Source organism: Pelecanus crispus, chromosome 5, assembly GCF_030463565.1.
Source record: "Pelecanus crispus isolate bPelCri1 chromosome 5, bPelCri1.pri, whole genome shotgun sequence".
NCBI classification, from domain to species: Eukaryota; Metazoa; Chordata; class Aves; order Pelecaniformes; family Pelecanidae; genus Pelecanus; species Pelecanus crispus.
Window position 1 is genome coordinate 2,631,805 of NC_134647.1, and position 20,973 is coordinate 2,652,777.

The following is a 20,973-nucleotide window of genomic DNA, read 5'->3' on the forward strand; positions in this document are numbered from 1 at the left end:
GGTGCGGCGGCGCGGCGGGCGGGCGGGCAGCCCAGTGCCGCCGGCCCCGGCCCAGCCGCCGCTCGCCCCTCGCCGTCTCCCGGGCTAAGATGGCGGCGGGCGGGACTGGCGGCGCGCGGGCCCGGGCTGCGGCGGCCCAGCCAATGGGGAGAGCGGGGGGGCGGGGCCGCCGGCCGAGCCGGAGGAGATCGAGCGGCGCCACGCGTTTTCTCCGCGCGCGGCGGAGCGCGGAGCGATGGATGGCTTCCCGCGCCCGGCGGGCACCGCCCCCTCGCCGCCGATTGGTGGTGGCGGCAGCCCTGGGGGCGGGGCCAGCGAGGGGCGGGGCCTCACCTCAGGCGGCGGCGATGGGGGGGCAGTGGCGGGCGGCCCCCGCCCGGGAGCCCCTGGCGGCTATAAAGCATTTATTTCCTAGAATCCTAGAATTGTTTAGGTCGGAAAAGACATTTGTGACTGGAGAATAACCTCCAGGCCTCCCGGAGCTGCTCAGCGGTTAGAGTTGAGCGCCAGCTCCACGGAAACCTACCTGCAGAAACGTGAAAGGCCGGCGCATGGGGGTGTTCGGCCTGGAGAAGAGGAGGCTGAGGGGAGACCTGATCGCTCTGCAGCTCCTGGCAGGAGGGGGCAGGGAGGGGGTGCTGGGCTCCGCTCCCAAGGAACAGCGATAGGACGAGAGGAGATGGGCTCAAGCTGCGCCAGGGGAGGGTTAGGTTGGATATTAGGAGAAATTTCTTCACGGCAAGAGTGGTCAAGCATTGGAACAGGCTGCCCAGAGAGGTGGGGGAGTCCCCATCCCTGGAAGCGTTCAAAAAATGGGCAGAGGTGGCACTTGAGGACATGGTTTAGTGGGCATGGGGGTGTTGGGTTGACAGTTGGGCTGATGATCTTAGAGATCCCTTCCAACCTTCATGATTCCTAGTTTTTCCTTTCATTAAAAAATGATCTAGCCACCAAGCGAGGAAACATGCAATTAATTATGACTCTACCCTTAATTGTTTTAGTGGTGGACTTGGTAGTGTTAGGTTAGTGGTTGGACCTGATGATCTTAAAGGTCTTTTCCAACCTGAACAATTCTATGATTCTATTCTGAGCACCCTGATCTCGTTAAAGCTGTCCCTGCTCACTGCAAGGGGTTGGGCTGGACGGGCTCTAAAGTTTCCTTCCAACCCAAAGCGTTCTCTGATTCTATATGAGTCAGTCTCATACAGAAATGCGTAGCCCCGCACTGTTCCCGGTTGGGGTTTTTTTAGTGGCCATTTAACGGCAGGGTCCCTGAGTAGGTGCCAAGTTTCCGAATAGCGAGGAAACAGAAAGTGCCCCGGGGGCTCTGCTCCCCACCGTGGCTGCAGCACCAAGTGCTGCCCGACATCGACCGCCATCTCCGGGTGGGAGACGTTGGCACTTATCTGTGCATGGTCTATCCCACCTCGTGGTGAAGCCCCTGAAAGGGGACGAGTGATGGATGTGTGAATTACATCGGGGCATTTGTGGGTGTCATACGAAATAGCGGCAGCGGCAGCAAATCTGAGGTGCGGAGAAACCCATTTTCTCAGGGACAGAGAGAGGCCTGAGCAGTAACGTTAATGGCTGAGTCCTTCGTTCTTGGTCAGCTGTGGGACTTCATAGTGGCATTGGAGATGCTTAGCAGGAGTGCCTGTTCTGGAAAGAAACTCTTCCCCAAACAGCATCACCCCTCTGGCTCCATGGGGGTTCCTAGCCAGGCAGATATTTCCTGTGTGCCCCTTGGTTCCAATCCGTATCAGTTCAAGACCAGTTGCTTCTCAATCAAAGAACCACCACCAACAAAAACCCCAAAGCAACAAAAACCCACCCTAAGTCATAAATGAAATGTTAACACTTCTCTTCATGCATTTTCCCTGTTAACGAGCACTTTTGCTGATCTCGGAGAACGGGAAGGACATTTGGTAACAGGAGGATGTGAACAGGTTTATTCAGACCACCGGGTGGCAAGATTAAAAAGCAGCAGTAGATTGTAGGTGCAGCTTGATCCCGTTAAAACTAGCGATATGAACTTTTGTTTCCTGGCGCTCACATGAAGCATGAGTAAAGTGTTGGAAATGACAGGGAGAGAAGCTGCGGTGCTAGCTGCGGCGTTGTTCTCCAGGACAGCCAGGAAGCACGATTATATTCCCAGTGAAATTACAACAGTGAAAGCTCAAAGTGGAAATAAATTTAAAGAACCGAGAATTAGAATGAATAAAGCAAAGATGGGTCTGATTAGCTTAAGATCCTCCTCCTCTTGTGTGAATCTCTTTCGGAGGAATTCACAATGCTCCAAACGAAAAAATAATTCACAGGAAGATTCTCAGTGGGCATTAGACTCAGCAGATCTGGGGTCAGGAAAACATTCAGAGCGAAAGAAAGACACTCTTAAAACTTATTTACTGCTTTAAATCAAGAAAAATTTTTCAAAGTCTGAAAAGTTCCCAAGAAGTAAACTCAGGACACGATGAAAAGAGAGGTAGCTGTAATGCTGCTTCAGGCTGAGGAATTTAAACTGAAGTTACAAACATACGGAGAATGACTTATGTTCATCAATTCAGAATAGTACAGTCTTCTTAAAACCCATGTAAACACCACACAGCATCACAGCAGTATCTTCTGAACGGACTTGCTGGTACTCAGCAATTTCTTCCAGTCCTTCATCTCACCAGTTTTGTTATCATTGCCAAGTCTTTCATGTCATCCTTTGCTAAGTGAAATCAGAGAAGTGAAAGGACTTGAACATCTCTTCTCTGGATGAGGAAACCCTGACAAAATTCATTGAGTAGGTTCTGATTCATCGCACAACAAGCTTACGACGATAATATAACTGATTCTGTGCTGTCCGTGCTGCTTCCCAATCTTCTGACTTCAGAACAATCACATGCATGGCTGCTAGGCCATCCACATGATGAATTTATCTATCTTAAAAATAAGCTCACTCTAAAGGAAAATACGGATAGAACAGCATACTAAATCTAACAATAATGGAAACGGTCACACAAAAAGTTTGTTCAAATGGTGCCAGAAATGAGGAGAAGGAGCAGTTTATATAGAAAAATAATTTTTAAATCTTTGGTAACAATGAATTCTTCAGATTTTTACAGTACTTGTAATCTAAAAACAGTCTTCTATTATTCATGTAAGTATATTTTATAATTTATTTCCTAGTATACTTTATTAACAGAACTTCTATAAAAGCAGAAAACAAAAAGTCAGAAAGATATGAAGAAAATGTCTTATCTGAAGAAACAGATATCTGAACTGGGTTCTAAAACATGTTTCTTAATGAGTGCATCTCGTTACTCTGCTCACATAATACCAAATTTTCCAGATAAAAAGTTTGGTTTTCCTTGGGATGTGATATTCTTTCCATCGCTTGACTTTGAAGGCATGTCTATAGTAATATATCTAATTTGAAAACCACCAGCAGTCACTGAGGCATCTGACAAAAACTTCAAGGTCATAACATTGCCTGGGACAAGAAAAACAAAAAACAAAGGTTATGTTTTGGGGTGGCATAAAAATGTGATATTTCAGAGTTATTTTTAAAGTGCTCTTCCTTGCTTGCTTCTGGGAACTTTAGAAAAATCCACCTGGTCTGCGTACTTTGGAGCTGCGGCCTGGGAGGATTATAGTTGCATTAGCCTCATGGAAAACCAGGCACATTTCCATCAGCCTGCTTTGTTTGCAGAGCCCAGAAGTCGACAGAGTTGTGCTGTACCCGGTGCTTTCTGCAAAGCGTTTCTGGTTCTTTAAAATGCTGCTCTGCTTCACTCTACCCGTGAAATGTCACGCTTCATGTGTGAGACGCATCTGGCATAGAATCATCGAATCGTTTAGGTTGGAAAAGACCTTTGAGATCATCCAGTCCAACCATTAACCAACACTGCCAAGTCCACACTAAACCAGTCAAGGGTAGACTAGACTAAACCATGTCCCAGAGTGCCACCTCTGCCCGTTTTTTGAACGCTTCCAGGGATGGGGACTCCACCACCTCTGTGGGCACCTGTTCCAATGCTTGACTACCCTTTCCATGAAGAAATTTTTCCTAATATCCAATCTAAACCTCCCCTGGTGCAGCTTGAGCCCATTTCCTCTCGTCCTAAGCCTCACGGGTCTCTAGGTGACACAGGGGTGAGGTTGCTACATCACTCTCCCATGAGAGTCATCTGCTCATCTCCACCAGGCCCACGTAAACTGGGAGATCTGACACAATTCAACTTTTCTGCTCTCTTTCTGCCGATTACAGCTGTGGGCTGGAGTGTGGTAACGTGAGTTTCTGCACAGACGATCCATAGACCGTCCCAGGGAACATGGCCACTTCCTCACACAGGTAGCCGGCGGGACATCCATGCTAGAGCGACTTTGCGACGCTTGAGCAAAGACAGGTTTATAAAAGTGGCTTTGATTTACGTCTAATCAGACCTTGACCTGCTGTTTTAAACATACGCACAGAATAATGTCTATAGCCAGCTTTAGAACTGCTCTCGCAATCCTTGCTCTCGAAATGGGAGAAATGGGAGCATGATCGTGTGCGTAGGCAGGGCTCGGTTACTGACTACAGATCTGCCGTATCAAGGTGCCTGTGTGAGAACTCCTTAACGTGCGTAGGTGTACTACCTCTGTAAGGCCAGCGGGATGCACCCTAGTTATCTTCTAACGAGATTTTTTTTTTCTTTTACATTTATTTAGAAGTAACTGCATTGATGAAAGAGCATGCTGGCAGTTTTGAATAGCAGTTCACAACATGCTGGCCATGGAGCAGAGATTGCGTGTTTGGACATCTTTACCATATATTATTAGAAAGTAGGGACAAAAGGTGATTTTGGCTGGGTGTTTTTTTTTTTTTTTTTACCATAAAGAGTGCAAATATATTACCTGTGCTAATGATATCATCTGGCAACTCATCTCCACAAAACCTGGAAAAAAAAGTATAAATGGTCATGACTAAACGACACAGCAAATATGCCATACCCCTGCTATATGGGGACCTACGCTGACCGGTGGCTCACAGGCTGTACTCTCTTTTGGAGCTGTGGCTCAGGCGGATAAATTGGTTATAGGTATTCTGTGTATGTAATTCTCCTCTCGATGTTAAAGCAATTGCCTAAAGGATTTTTGTCATTATCTTTTAGTACGCTTTAGGGGAGGGAAAAATGCAGGAAACATTTTTCAATATATGCAGGAAGTAAATGATGCAAAACAAGAAAAAGAGCAATTTAACACGGCATTAAGGAAAAGAACGATGGCCCCGAGGCTAAGAAAGAAAGAACATTGTCGAGAAAAACATTTAAAACTATCTGCAAAGGCAAAACAAATGGACTATATCCTTGCTTTGCTACACAAGATTTGCAGAGAGGATGTGAAAAGTGGCAGGAATTGGGAAGTGTTTTTTATCACTTTTTCTGGTTTATTTTTTTTGTTCTGGAAAATTGAAGTACTTCATACCAAAATACGACTACTAAAGGACAAGCAAAAATATGATGTTGAAGAAAAGAAAGTGAGAATTAAGCAAAGAGGGAAACTAAATCTAGTAAGAGAGATGATATATAACACTTGTTCTGTCCTGATATTGTTAGAAAATATTTTACTTCTGTAGCGAATAGTAACTTAAATTAAATACATTTTTGCCATCAGTTTAACACCCCACCTCCCTCCTTTCAGTTAAAGTAAATACAAAATACTGTTTGAGATTGCTCGGAGTTCTTCCTGTAAAGTGATAGAGAATTAAGATAAGCAGCTAACTAAAAAGTCTTGCAGCTTGCTTTCATGTAATTTAACAAAGCAGAAAAGGGTAAAGTTCAAGTCTCTGAAAGTCTTTACAGGCCTGTGTTAATGACAGTAAAGTAAATTGGCAGGAAAGATAAGTCAGGTGCTATTGCTACAAGTACTATGAGCATATCAGAGGTGCTAATTGGATAAGGTAATATATTGTTCTCCTGAAGTAATGTTCAGGGGGAAAAAAATTAAATCATTTGATTATTTGCATATTAAAGCTGGAATTGCTTTACCTGCCCACGAAGCCATTGATATCATCATAGCTATCATAGACTTCCAAGAAATCAGCCATACAAGCAATGTCATCTTCCACATCAAACTCTAGAAACTGTAGATGAATACGTTGTCCATACTTCACTCTAATATGCCAGTAGCAAATTTGGTCATTTTCGTACTCATTTGGGTAGCCTGGTGACTTAAAAACATGTTTTGAATCTGTGAAGACTCCACCACATTCTTTTGCTAAGAGAAAAATAAAAACATCAGAGTTTAAGTATTCATTCTGGATATGGCTATGGGTTAAATCTTTGTGCACTTCGACCCAGCAGATCCGTAAGAAAATCGCATGGGAACACCCAGCGTGGTAGCACTTTTCATGTATTTAAGCACTCGGCATTCACAAGAAATGTCAGTCATTCCTAGCTTTTGGGAGCCGATATTTTGGAAACAAGAGGCATGATCCAAATCTCACTGATTTCAGAGGAAAAGCTTTCATTGACTTCAGTGGACTTTGGGACAGAGCTAAGTGCTTTATGCAAAAGGTGTTCAGGGCTTCTGGCAGTGTCAGACTGTAAGCTTTACAGCTGTACTTGCAAGTCACCCTGGCATTCAGTTTCATCCTTTCTTCTTCAAAAACTTCTTGAACGTGTGTCTTCTACAAAAGAACTTAAAAAGGCTAGTGACCACATACATTGCATTGTACTCCTGTTACCGCTGCAGCTCTTCACTCCCTTTGGAGCGTCTCCTCTGGGACGAAGAACACTCATTCCGGTTTGATTCAGTGGCCATTTGAACTTCACCAGCTCCCCGACAGCGGGACCAAACAATTTGGGGACCTCCGACTGCCTGACTTTAGGATTTGTCATAGCTCCCCAAGTTCAGAGCTGGGGGAGAGGGCCGTACTTTCTAAGGGTGATTGAGGACACGTGAGTTAGGAGCCTGGAGCTGGGTAGTGTGATTAACCCTCTTAAGCTGTACATCGTCCGCGAGTCTCGTACTTCTCAGCTCCCGAGCATTGCTGGGTTGGAGGTACATTTCAAACGTGCAAACGGTGCCACAAGCTCCTCTCGACGTCTTTAGCACCCTAGAGAAGAGCACGGGCTCAGTTCAGTCAGAGATTTGTCTTTGTTCCCCCAGGCTACTTGTCTCCCACCTGCAGACAGACAACTCTCGCCAGGCTTTGCAGCAGACTATCGGTCAAGCATGAATACATATCCTTTCAGCGGGAGAGACTCAAGCCCTCTGCCGAGTGTTGGCAGTTCTGGTTTCCTTTTGTCCTCTAACCAAACAGTGCATTTGGAAAGTAACTACCTCTCAGCCCAGAGGAGAAGGCTGACAAAGGCGAGAGTCGGGCTGTCAGTTTACATGCAGTAATAATGAATGCAGTAGTCTCTCTTGCAGTTCCCTTTGTGTGCTGAACATCTGTGAATGTCCCCCACCCCACAGAGCTATTTGATTAACAACTGCCCAGCTAACATAAACAAGCTGAAGCCCTGCGAGCACAAACAAAACGTGCACAGCTGTACAGACGTCATGGACAACTCCAGCTTTTGGCTCTGCCAGGCAGGGCAGTGCACTTGGAGTAGCAGGAGAGCCAAGCAGTGCACGAAGTTAAGCTTTGCTTTGCTTGTTGGTGCCTACTTTTCCTGTCTTCCCTGCTATATGAAGTGATACCAAGCTAAACTGAAACAGCGTCCCTGTCGGTATTTCAGTCATGTGCAGTGTAGTGAGTGGATGGGAATGGAGGGATGTCCCATATCTGGTGAAGTCTTGTCAGTCACGGTTGAACTGTGTCTCCAGATCTGCTTTGGAGATCCGCTTTTCTTCATCTAGTTACGCACACACGCGCGCGCACACACACACACACAAGGCACTGCTGGGAGCTGGATCTCTCAGGTGTTTCGGTCCCAGACATGGCATGCATTTTCAAAAGTTGTTCTATCTCAGGCACAAGAAAGAAGGAATACAGGTTAACACTAAATTTAGCCTGTTCACAGGCAAAATATCTGGAAACTGGTTCCCCTGTTAAACACCTCAGATTAGTTATTTAAATGAAATCGTAGGCTAAATGTAAACGCTCTTATACAAAACAAGACATTCGCACATCGCGTTGGGAATATTGCTTACCTTTTTAATCAGCAACAGCATATCATTACATTTTTAGTTTCTGAAAGGACTCTGCTTAGAATTATAGAATCATATAATGCTTTGGGTGGGCAGGGCCCTTCAGAGCCCACCCAGCCCAGCCCCTGCAGTGCCAGGGACAGCTTTAACCAGCCCAGGGTGCTCAGAGCCCCGTCCAGCCTGGCCTGGGATGGTGCCAGGGATGGGGCCTCCACCGCCTCTCTGGGCAACCTGGGCCACTGCCTCACCACCCTCACTGTAAAACATTTCTTCCTTATAGCCAGTCTAAATCTATTCTTCTTTAGTTTAAATCCATTACTCCTTAGGCCCGTTATATATGGTACAATGCAGTGCAGAGACACTGAGCTCTGAGCAAGCCAGATTAGCTACAGGTAACATGGTGCAAGGCTCCAAATAAATTTGTGCCGATACGCACCCCCTTCTCAGACAGCGTATTTATGTTATCCAAGCTAACTCATTCAGAGCCTGGCTGCCTTTGCGCAGACAGATGGCATGGTGTGTAGTCATAATCTTAGACCCGGAGAGCAATGGGTTGTTTTTAAACACACCGTTAGGGTTGTAGCAGTAGGCATCCCATCTCTCGCTTCTGTTGAGGCGAATCCCGTAATCGACAATACCGGTTTTTCCAAAGCCACAGTTGGCTCCAGCTTTTACTATGGGATAACCAACTCTGCCCTTCGCCATCCAGCCAGCAGCACACACGTGGAAACCTGCAACGGGGAGAAAATGAGACACGGATGTGGTAAACCAACCCTAGGCAAGAAACTCCACTTTTTATTCAAGTAAGTAAAGTCTTACTCAAGCTGATCAATGACTTGGGTGTCATTGGCCTAATAGAAATTGAACTACAGGAAAGAACAGTACTTTGAGAGGATAACTTTAAACACAGAATATATAACTGCATTGTGTTCTCCACAATATGATTATTGGTTCTTCATCTGAAAACAAAAATCAAATGCAGATGGACTATGTAGTTTCCCAGGTAGTGAGTTTTAAGTGCTGTACCAGCATTTCTAATCAAGTTATGTACTGGCTGCTTTATATAAGTGTGTTCTTTGTTTCCCTTTTAAGTCATACAAATTTTCTCAATCGTATCTCAAGAGTTTTCGGCATTAAGTTCTGAGAATGAATAAAATACTACATACAAAAGACAGCTAAGAAAACGAAGTATTTACTTAAAATACTTTCAATTTAAATTTAAATACCTGAAATACCTCAAGTATTTCTTGCTAAACAAAAAGATCCTGTTAATGCATTTTCTGGTCGAGACCTTAAAAACAATAGCCAAAGAATGCAATGTTATTCACTGTCTGGTAGAGACCGAGTCAATGTTTTCACCGAGACGAACTGGAACGTACTTGTGGCGTCCTAGGACTATGAGCTACTCAGAAGAGACAAAAGTACCCTTTTTACACATGTGCCGGTGCTGGGAGCCAGCTTCTGACTCAGCGGCGTAGCCTGCAGATTTCTAGAGTGGAGGATATTTTCCTTTGTTTTCCTAATGCTCTGAATGAATTAATAATTTCTTATGGAATCAAATAGAAATACAGTAGAGCCCTCACTCAGCTCCACTTTCCACTCCAAGCACTCTCTCTCAGAGCAAATACGGCTGGAATAAAGATTATGAAAAGATCTCGACCGACGATATGAAAAATAGCGATGCACATTTACTAGAGAAGCTCCCCGGAGATAAACGCCTTCCCCTGCAGCCCCCAGGTGCCGTAGCTGGGGAGGTGCCCTTGCTTCCCAGCTCAGGCAGACGGCTCTCCGCCCGGTGCTGCTGGCTCCGGGACCGTGCTGCACCCAGAGCTCCGGGGGATGCGTAGCCCTGTGTGCAGATGTTATCCCTGACAGCTCTGGAGGTACCGCAGTCAGGCTCTGTTACGGAAGGGGGAAATTGCATGCAACTCGGGCAAAAATCCAGGGAGTTCGCAAGTCTCTCAAGAATTCACAATATTCATGAAAATACAAGGCTGGCAACATTATGAATGAGCGATGCGAAAAGCAAACAGCCGTGATTATTTTTTTTCGAACCTATTTTTCTCGCCGCCTCCAGCTGCTGATACGTGGCTAGATGTCCTCCCTCGTATTCACAGACTGCTTTTGCTTCTGCGTAGGTGAGCTGGTACTTCCCAGAGCGTGACTCCCTGTGATACACTCCAGCTGCTCGTTCTGTGGGACCAAAGCAATAAATAATTTCAGTATTGTATCTCTGCTGGCCCACCTTCCGGGGTGCTCTCACCGCCTCCAGCAGTTTCCCCGAGACCTGCACTTTGGGCTACTGTCCACGTGAGAAGAGAAACAAGATGTTCAGCTAGTAGCTGTGCCACTTGGAAAGCATCAGGAAAAGATGTCCCTCCCAACCCCAGCAAAAGCTGTCCCTCCCAACCCCAAGGCATGTTTTTGCAACCCAAAGGTATGTTTTTGTTTGGGAGAAGTGTTGAACAACAGAGCCAGTCAGAGCTTGGTGAGCTTTTGAACAACAGAAAATCAACAAACGCAGGGAAGGACTCCCCGAGGACTACTCAGAAGGCAGTAGTTATGGGAACGATCGGCTGGTGTCAGCATCATTCATTCCATGTATCCTGACTCAGGGGAAGCTCTGTCTGGATTGCTATCACAGCATACTTTTGGACCTAACTTTAAGTGCCTTTGTAAGATGAATCAGAGCTTTGTTTTGACTCTCCAGAGAAGTTAAATCAGCTACTTGGGTAGAGGAGAGGCAGAAATTAAAGGGAATACAAATGCGAAATCAAAATATCTGAGCTTGTGTCACAAAGGGCAGGACCAAAACAACTGCTGCCTGACATTTTTGCTGCACAGAAAATTAATACACTTTCTTCATTATTTTTTTCTTCGCTCTTGCAAGTACAATATAAAGCCGCTTTCCAGGGAAACCTAGAAACTCTCAGTACTACAAGTTTTGTAATCTTTTCATGTTGCACTTGTCTGATGCCATATGTATGGAAATCTGTCTCAAAACCAATCTGCATACCTAATCTGAATGGCGTTTTTGTTTAGATCTTTCTTATATTTAGTATAATCTGAGAGAAATGGCTGTCTGTAGCTTATAGCACCATGCTCTAACCAACTGAGCTATCACTGGTCAACATGACTGAAAAAAGATGCAAAACAGGAAGCATTTTTTACAGTGGTTATTTGTGCCATGGGAAAAAAAGAATGTCTTTTCTAGGGACATACTCAGAGTCAGTAGTTCTGGCTAGGTTAGCATATTTTTTAAAAAAAACATGGTCACCACTGAATTGTGGTTAGCAATGGTGAGAACCCTCTTTAGATACAGAATGATGTTTGCCAATGTAGTTTTTGGACCCACAGTCACTGGCCTTGTGCCCAGTGAAGTAAATGATATTGCTGACGATAGTCTCAGAAGACTGAGAGCTGCTTTCTGTAACATCGCTGGGAACATCACTGGCATGGGCATGGGATAACATCTATTTCGTGGAAAAATCTTTCTGAAGAAGCCAGTTCCATTGCAAAGAAGAGTCACAACAACTTACAGCTGTGGAGTAATGGTATGCTATATTAAAAAAAAAAAAACTACTTTAATTAAAAATTTATTCATAGGAAGTATTATTTTTCATTTGCTCAATAGTCTATTGTGTCTAACCTGATAAATCCACTCACTGCTTCTTTACAGTATGACTGTATTGGATTCAGTATGCATGAATTGAAAATCCGAGTACTACAGAAAATAGCACAGCATTTAGCCTGACTGCACGCTTGGGGGACAACCTGGAATTGAAATTATTGATCGCTGCAGCTCACGGGGAAGTGAACTGAAAGGTGAATTGAAAAACGCAGACTGTAGTCCTTGGGATTAGCTGAGCTGCCCCACCTACACCGAGTTGAAGAGTAAGGGGCAGCTGAATTCTAAGGTTTGTCACATTTGTAAAGGTGACCAGACACAGCCAAAGCAAGAGCAGTCTTAAAGCTTATTGTCAGTGCTGGTTGCTGGTAAAAGCTCTCATCTCTCTGGCAGCCACCTTTGCAAGACCCACCCTGTTCCTTCCCTGGAACTGCTGCTGGATATATCCCCTGGGATTCAGGGGGAATCACCAACTGTTTGGAATCATTGCTCTTGGAGCTGACGGCAAAAACTTAGCATTTTCAGTTGTTCTCCTGACTTTTTCACCGGGCAATATTGTTTTTAAATCCTACCCCTCAAAAGGTATCTGCCCCCACTTACTGATGCTAAAATGTCAGTAGGGACAGGCATAGAATCACAGAATCATACAATCATTTAGGTTGGAAAAGACCTTTAAGATCATCCAGTCCAACTGTTAACCTAACACTACCAAGTCCACCACTAAACCATGTCCACTTCAGAGGAAATAGGTGAGAGAAATTGTCTTCATTTCCACTTCTGTTGATCTCCTATGGATACATGGAGAGATTTTAACCTGGACTGCAGACTGGTGGCTTTCGCTAGTATTTTGTTGACATTGTTGATTTTTTCTTAGGAGTTAAAAGATCAGACTTGTCTGTAAGGAAATCTTAAATTGGTGAAGGACTTTGAGAGGACAAATGATGCTAATGGACAGAGGTGGAATAATGTGAAATGGCATCATGTTTTTCAGAATATTCCTGGGAAGACCTGCTCTTCTCCGTTTCTGCAAGGGCTGCTCTACCAACAGCAGCACCACTGAGCATTTGTGCAGCATCTTGGTGGGTGGTGTTACCCTGCTGAGAGCAATCACCCATCTATGTCTCTGTTACTCCTTTGTAACATCACAAAAGTAGCCTTTGGAAAGATAGACCATGGACATGTACCCCACCAAGCTTTGAGATTTGATGCTGGCTCAGTGTGTCACAGTTTAATGATACAGTATGCCTTAACAGTATATCCTAATTAACTGATTAAATCTTTCACTGGCATTTTTCCCCCCCTCCCTCTTAATTCCATTAGAGACTGTGCAGAAAGGTAAACTGCATCAGTAAAACCAGACCTAGGCCAAAACATTGAAGAATCATAGAATCCGAGAATCGTTTCGGTTGGAAAAGACCTTGAAGATCATCCAGTCCAACCATTAACCTAACACTGCCAAGTCCACACTAAACCAATTAAGGGTAGCGTAATAATTAATTTCATGTTTCCTGGCTTGGTGGCTGGATTAGGTTTTAATGGAAGGAAAAACTAGGAATCATTAAGGTTGGAAAGGCCCTCTAAGATCATCAGTCCAACTGCCAACCCAACACCCCCATGCCCACTAAACCATGTCCCCAAGTGCCACCTCTGCCCGTTTTTTGAACCCCTCCAGGGATGGTGACTTCACCACCTCTCTAAGCAGCCTGTTCCAATGCTTGACCACTCTTTCCGTGAAGAAGTTTTTCCTAATATCCATTCTAAACCTCCCCTGATGCAAGTTGAGGCCATTTCCTCTCATCCTATCACTTGTTACTTGGGAGAAGAGACCGACACCCACTTCACTACAAGTTAAGTTAGTACTTACTAACTATTAATATATATTCATATATTTATGTATATGTATATACCTATATACACATATTCACAGTCATACATGAACACACACACATGCACGAATTACTATTAGTCTCTATGGAGGCGATATCATGGCCGTGTAGATAAACCTGCATGAAATTTTGTTTTTACTTGTAAGCGCAAGCGCAAGCCTGCCACTCTAAATGCGTACCGTTCCTCTCCAATGGGGCCAGCAGCGCAGAGTACAACGTGTCCCAGCCTCAGCCAGGCATCTTCTCTGCCAGGGGATTCTGCTTGAAGGCAGCTCTCTTTATCTGACCCGCCTGAAATCTCCTCTTCCTGGACAACAGTGAGAATTTTTAGCGAAGTTCGTTCTTTCCTTGCCTGAAAACCTGCGTACTGGGACTGTTCTCTCAAGGATTTCCCCACCCACTTTTCTACTTTGGTTCTTACACAAAAGGTCACAGGTTACATGGCTGACAGGACATGTTTCTTCCAACTCACACTTCTTAAAATCTCCCCTTGAAGTCCAGAGACAGCAGGATCCTGCAAGGAGAGTGACCCTCTACTCACCCACAGTAGTAGGAGATGGTAAAATGTAGCCAATCTCTTCTGCACAAACACAACACGCATGCAATTCAGCCTAATAATGTACCCTCAATGTGCATGACACAAACACTAAACGCTAAATAAAAATAAATATTTAACTTTTAAGCAGAGGAGGAAGAGAGCTACTGGCATGGGCCTCTGCTAACGCGCACGGTCATACTCAGAGTACCGCACCAAATGGGGTATGGCTCCAAAACTGCACCGACACATGGTGTGCCAACGGGGGTGAAATTCTGAACACAGAGAGTGCAGCAGCTGTCCTGGGAAATCTACTTTGTGGCACGAAGAACTGGCACTCAAATAAGCGGACGAGCATATTTGGGTAAGACTGGTCCAGTCCTCTCGTCAGTTTACAATAAACCTTTGGTCGTAATGTGCTTGTGGCAAAAATGAGCAACAATAAAATTCCATTCAGACAAGAAAGACGGTAACAGGAAGGTGATACAGTCAGCTGCAGCAGGACTGCATGCTTACTGAGAAAACAGAAGTTTTGTAACAAGAAAAAAAAAGAGAGACATGAGCATTTCTAGGCTGGCATTAATTGAAGATTTTGTATTTGTGCTAATGATTTGTGGAGGAAGAAAGGTAAAATAGAAAACTCCATTTTCAATTTGGTCTTGATAGTGCTTTATCAGAAGAAGAAGAGATAAGCAAAGCTCAGATGTCACTGCACATTCCTAGGTTTTATTCAGGGGAGGGCGTCTTGCTTTAATGCTCGTGCACAGTGAGTATGAGATTGGGGTTACTTGTTATGCTGTTCAAGTTACACTTTTTTTTTGTAAATACAAAGACGCATAAATTGGATGGCTGTCATTTTGCCAAATTTTTCTGCATTTATATATAACGTCACTGAATTCCACTGGTAATTCAATTAACTGCATTTTGAGACCTGTTTCAATAATTTTGTCGCTGTAGTTACACTAGATGGTGCATTTCTAAAGGAGCTTCAATGGAGTCCTGGAGATAAGAAAGCAGAGCGGTTATTTGAAAGTTGCACGCTGTGCTTCCAGATTTTGCCTGCATTTTTTTATTTAGAGCAAGCCATCAGTTTTTACCCCGTGGTTTATTTTTATTTACTCTCATGGTATATGCTAAAGGTGTAGCAAAACATAATTTTATTATGCATTCCAGTTAACACTCTGTTTCTTCATTTTAAAGAATTAGATTTTTTTTTCTTCAAATTGACTTCAATTCATAAAACTGCTTAAATGATCACTATTATCACAAATTCACATTTACGTTGTAGAAGCCCCTAAAGGCTACATCCAGGGTGGCTGGTTGCAGCAGTCACACGGATATGCCAATATTTGCAAATAAAACACCCAGGGCCCATTCTCTATCCATGAGTGCAAGTGGCATGGCGTGTTGTCTGAGCGTTCTTTCCCATCACCAGGGTGGTCTCCTCCAGGGATGGCCCGTGGCCCGGCTCTCCCTGGCACTGCACTGGAGTACTCTTGAGAAGACCACTGGCTGGCTGAGAGCAGAACTGCGCCAGGGAACGTGAGACTGGTTAAACCCCAGCCAGGACCTGTGCACGGCCGTGTGCTGTTGTTCACTTGTGCAGGGACAGCCTGGACAGGCTACGGATGACCAAGGGGCCTGACTCAGCAAGCGGCTTTGCTCATTGCTCTGACCGCATCCCTGCTGTGCGAGAATCATAGAATCACAGAATCGTTTAGGTTGGAAAAGACCTTGACGATCATCCAGTCCAACCACTAACCTAACACTACTAAGTCCACCACTAAACCAATTAAGGGTACAGTCATAATTAATTGCATGTTTCCTCGCTTGGTGGCTGGATTAGTTTTTAATGAAAGTAAAAACTAGGAATTGTGAAGGTTGGAAGGGATCTCTAAGGTCATCAGTCCAACCATCAACCCAACACCCCCATGCCCACTACACCATGTCCCAAAGTGCCACCTCTGCCCATTTTTTGAACACTTCCAGGGATGGGGACTCCCCCACCTCTCTGGGCAGCCTGTTCCAGTGCTTGACTAATCTTTCCGTGAAGAAATTTCTCCTAATATCCAATCTAAACCTCCCCTGATGCAACTTGAGGCCATTTCCTCTCGTCCTAATACCCATCACAGCCTGTATGAGGTTCAACTTCTCTGCCTCTACTATCAGGGCTTTACACAGCCTCAGTCCTACTTATCTTCTGTGTCTCCTTACTGTTATTCCAGCCAAGAATACAAGCTTTGCTTGTTTCTCACACAAACCTCTTCTCTGTCATCCTTTTTTTGAGTAGCAGCCACTTGAGGTGGTGCATGAAGCTGCCAAGCTGTCCTCCCTTGGAGCTCTCCCCTACCAGAGCACCTTCAGCAACTAGGGGACACAGCAGGCATGTTCCAAGTTTAGAAGGAAAGAGAAGTCATTAAAGATGTGCAGTCAAATGGAAAACAATATAGATCACTTCTCCTTCGCATTTATGTTCCTTTTAGTTTACATGGTCCTCTGAGAAGGAACTGGAGTCACGTGGTTGCTGCACCAGCTAATAGAGCATGGCTCCAATCCCTCACAAAACATCTGAGCACAACAGAAATGTGTACAGGCTACAGGAATTCCTTAAAATCCTTAAAGAAATACACAACATTCTAGAGAGGATAAAGGAGTTTGTAAGTATTTGTCTATAAAACGGAGCACTCGGTGCCTGTTTTTGTTTTGGCATCTTTTATGTGACTATATTCTGACTAAGTTTTTCTGTTGTACTAGGTAATTATAAAGATCTATGAAAGAACCCTAAGAGCTATTTAAACCCACTTGAGGTATAAGAAACTATTCCCACAGCATTTTCTATAGCCCTTTTGAAACCTTCTCTCTGCTGTTTAATGATGTGAACAAACCAACGGCCAAAACATATGCATTTCTGTACTTTCCTAGAAACCTAGGAAATATTATCACTATTATTTCCAGATCATTTAGTCTCATATGTAGGACCCCTGGCATCTGAAGTATGTTCATGCAGAAAGTAATTCATTCCTTTGGCAAATGTTTCTTTTCATACTCGTCTTCCTTCATTAGAAGCAACTGTTATTTAACGCTGTTTTCACTTTACCTCATGCTGTAGGAAAATACATTCAGATGAAATACTCCGTAACTACTTTTTCCTGCACTTCAGAGAAATAGTAAAAATAGTAAGCTCCTAAGGACAAAACTTGCAGTCACTACTCAGATAAAATGATCGCCAGTTTCAATGCAGGATTTTGCTAATACTAACACATGGCTCAATTTGTATTGCTAGGTGCTCATCTTTACACTGTTAGACAAACACAGTGACTTTTGCAGCAAAACATTCACAGTTAAATTATTCCTTACCTAACCAAATAGAGTTATGCAGCACTCCGTCCTTGAATCCCCACGCCTGAGCCTTGTCCCACAGCAGGGCAGAAAAGAAAATTAGTGCAATCATCTCTTCCGAACTATTAGGCTGTAAATATTCCCCGTTAAAACACTCAGGGTAATCTCTGCTAGCAGCTGGCTAGATCCTATTGGAACATCTGGTAGCCAGATCTTAAATAGCGCTTTCAGCTGTGAGGTCAGCAAGCCTGCTCCAATTGTGCTTGCTGTAGCATTATTACACAATTAAATGTGATGTCTGCAGTTGTCCATGTGACTCACTTTTGGCTCTCTTGCTTCCCAGTGTGTCCAAGAAACCATTCTATCCCTCACTACTGCAGCACACATGAACACTTTTCAAGCCAGAGTCTGTTCATTCTTCAGCACTCACTGTCTTCAAATTCCCTAAAACAATAAAACAAATAACCAGCCTATCTGCTTATAGTGTTTCTAGTCACACCATTTATAAGACTGACAAAAATCACACATACTACCTCTCATTCTCATTTAAACATTCTGTTCTTTTGTATATAATTCGGATTTAATTTCGCAGTGACCTAAACAATGAAGAAATGTAAGGAGAATTTGTTGCATTGGCTATGTGAATTCAGTTATCCTACCTGGAATCTGTAATCACAAGTCAAACTCCCAGATCAGCATAAAACTGCAAGTGTCAAAAACAGATGCTCTTTGTTCTGCAAGTGGGAAATAAAGCTAAAATCTTCCCCTCCAAACCACAGTTTAAAATCTGATTCATAGCGTGACAGCTGTCTGCCTGTCTTCCCTTCTGGCTGAACATGAATACTGCAGCTGCTCCTCGTGGATGAGTGGGAGAGTAGAAAGGGGGAAAGATGAGAGTATGGAAAATGGTCTGGTGCCCCACACTCCTGAGCAGCCACTGGAAGACTCTGCTTTCCAGTTCTGATAACACTTGTAACCTCTGAGTCAGGAGCTATAGAAAAAGATGCGCTCATGACCGTGAACACAATCAGATTAAAATAAATAAAAAAGGAAGGGTGGAGGACTGTGCCTACTCAAAAATATTTCACTTAGATGACTTGTACCAATGAGGAAGAAATTCTTCATCACTCCAGCCTTAACACGAAGTGATGAATGCCTAGCTACATTGTACACACAGACACACACACGTATTCCTCCCACTTACAACTCAGGCAGATGCCCAAGGGGAGAGCTGTGGGGAAACGGAGCCGAGAGCGCGCCTTTCCCCTGCACCCGAGCAGCAAGGCACCTTCCACCAAAACACCAGCGTCTTGACCTGTCACTCTGCGGCACTCACCCATGAGAGCGAACCCGTTCTTCCAATAAAGCTCACCCGCACGTACATTCCTGTTGTGCACACCCATGCCTTACCCAGCAGAGTTTGAACCTTCGGTGTGCAGCAGCAGGTGTACAACGTTTAGATGTCTTCTCGCTCCTGACGAAACTCGTGCCCTCTGATGCCAAGGCCTTGGACTTTCCACTCAGGTATCCCCGAAAGCTGATGACAGCCTGCTGGGCTCCCTCTGAGCAGACTGGGACGTTCAGGGCTCGGTGGCTTATTGTCCTCTTTCCTGCCATGCCAGTGAGGTACAACAGGGATGCTGGGACCAGGGATACTGCCTGCCAATTTGTTCACCAGTCTCTACCACGCTGATCGTCCCACCACACTGCTTGTCCCACCACGCTTTACAGCTCCTCTGTCAACAAAACAAGAAAGAACTCCAGACACTTGTCTCATTGTACAGAGGGAGAAACACTACTCTGTTTCTTCTTTCTAGATTTGAGGATCGGTGCTTTCTTTGTACTTGTTTCCTACTTTAATGCCCAATAGATAAGAGTCCGATCTTTTTGAATGAGACCTAATTCAGCATTATTCTATGAAAGTATATTGGTAGAAGTCTGTTGCTTTCTAAACATCAATATCCAAGACATGGATCTGAGGTTACCTGGGATATGAGTCGTGAAGATGGCAGTATAAACTTTTGGGGTGGTGGTGAAGGGAAGAGACAGTGCTGAGCGCATTGCTCTGGAGCATTCATTTCTCATTAGCGGAAGGCACTGGCACTTAGCCTTTGCTGGCTGGGAGTTGTGACATTCATGGTGTCTTCTGGGAACCTAGAAACAGCAAAGAGGAGAAGGAATGGAAACCAAAGGAAAGTGAAAATTCAACAGCAAGATCATTCACTGGTAATCCAAAAAGACAAGTGACTGATTCAGATCAAGAGAATCCTCTCAGACTGACACTAAGATTTCTCCTTCTGAAAGAAGTACGATGTGGCTGTCTTTCTCTGCACAGGATACCTTTTCTCTCTGCCATTCCATGCAAATTCCTCCGGATGATATTGCAACGTGAGTTGATCGCTTAATGATCTTGTATCAGAGCCAGATGTCTACACCACAGGGAAGTGTTCTGTTCTGTTCTGTGGTAGGCGGGTGCCAAACCCACAAGATCACAAAAATGTGTTAATAGTGACTAACTCATAAAAGCAAGGAGTGCACACTAACTTGGAGATGATTTGTAACAGGCTACCATGCTGAAATTCTTGAGAAAGACACTTATGCAATAATGAATAAAAAAGTATTTTTTACTGAAGTTAACCGTTAATGGTGAAAGGCCTCAGTTAGAAAAAGCAACTTAATAAATAAAGGACATAAAGTAACAAACAGTTCTAGCAATGACAGTATCTGACAGCATCTCTCTTGATTTATACAAGGTCTAATGTTTGAAGGAATATATTCATTCAATATGGAGGAACTATAAGTCCAAAGAAATACAATGGCTTATGAATCATAGAATCACAGAATAGCTGTAAGGGATCATGAGAGGTCACCCCGTCTTGAAGTCAGGATTCAAGTGTCCATCATAATATCCTCTGAACAATCCCTCAAACGAATAAAATTCATCTTTGTTAGATGGTAACAAAAGCTCTACAGGGTTCAGTACATGTTTTACAGTGAGGAGTCATCGGCTGTGGTGAATATTTTGATACCTGAGGGAACAACCTAATGTTTGCTATTGTGTTGCATTAACATTAGACGTATGCTCCAGATTCATCCTGGGCATAAGTCTGTGCAACTTGCAGTGTCAATAAAGTGACACATTCAGTCCTGTACATCTGTCTCCAAAGTGAGCTGGAAAGGAAAGTTCTCATCTGCAAATCCCAGCAGAACCTCTCACCAACAAGATATTCCACAGCTGTACGTGGGCACTTTGAGACATTCATCTGAGTATTTCCTTAAGTTTTCTTCCAAGTTTTCCACATTTAAATATATCCCAGATAAATCTTATATAAATGGGGGGGGGGGGGGGGAGGGGGTGGAGCGAGGGCTTTACTTAACTCTTTCCATACATATGTACGTTAAGAAATACTGTTTGAAATTTATTCTGTGGTTTTGACTAGTGTTCGAAATGAACACCT

The 20,973-nt window shown here is 44.1% G+C and overlaps 1 protein-coding gene across 1 annotated transcript; it reads right to left on the reverse strand.

Moving 5' to 3' along the window:
• Nucleotides 1-3,314: 3,314 nt before the first annotated feature.
• TNFAIP6 (TNF alpha induced protein 6) lies at nucleotides 3,315-19,597 on the reverse strand. The gene is made up of 7 exons (XM_009489294.2): nucleotides 19,507-19,597; nucleotides 17,534-17,650; nucleotides 10,183-10,320; nucleotides 8,697-8,858; nucleotides 6,018-6,246; nucleotides 4,885-4,925; nucleotides 3,315-3,478 (listed from the first exon to the last, which is right to left on the reverse strand). Exons 1-7 carry the CDS (start codon nucleotides 19,574-19,576, stop codon nucleotides 3,315-3,317), a joined length of 921 nt encoding a protein of 306 aa, XP_009487569.2. The 5' UTR covers nucleotides 19,577-19,597.
• Nucleotides 19,598-20,973: the final 1,376 nt, after the last annotated feature.

What these genes read in the sequence shown, in the direction of transcription:
- TNFAIP6 (XM_009489294.2), bottom strand. Translation starts at nt 19,576, where the DNA reads ATGCGCTCAGCACTGTCTCTTCCCTTCACCACCACCCCAAAAGTTTAT. An exon ending in GGAGGCGGCGAGAAAAATAG is followed by an intron (nt 8,859 to 10,182) that starts GTTCGAAAAAAA and finishes TCCCCGTTGCAG; the next exon opens with GTTTCCACGTGTGTGCTGCT. An exon ending in AGATGATATCATTAGCACAG is followed by an intron (nt 3,479 to 4,884) that starts GTAATATATTTG and finishes TTCTTGTCCCAG; the next exon opens with GCAATGTTATGACCTTGAAG.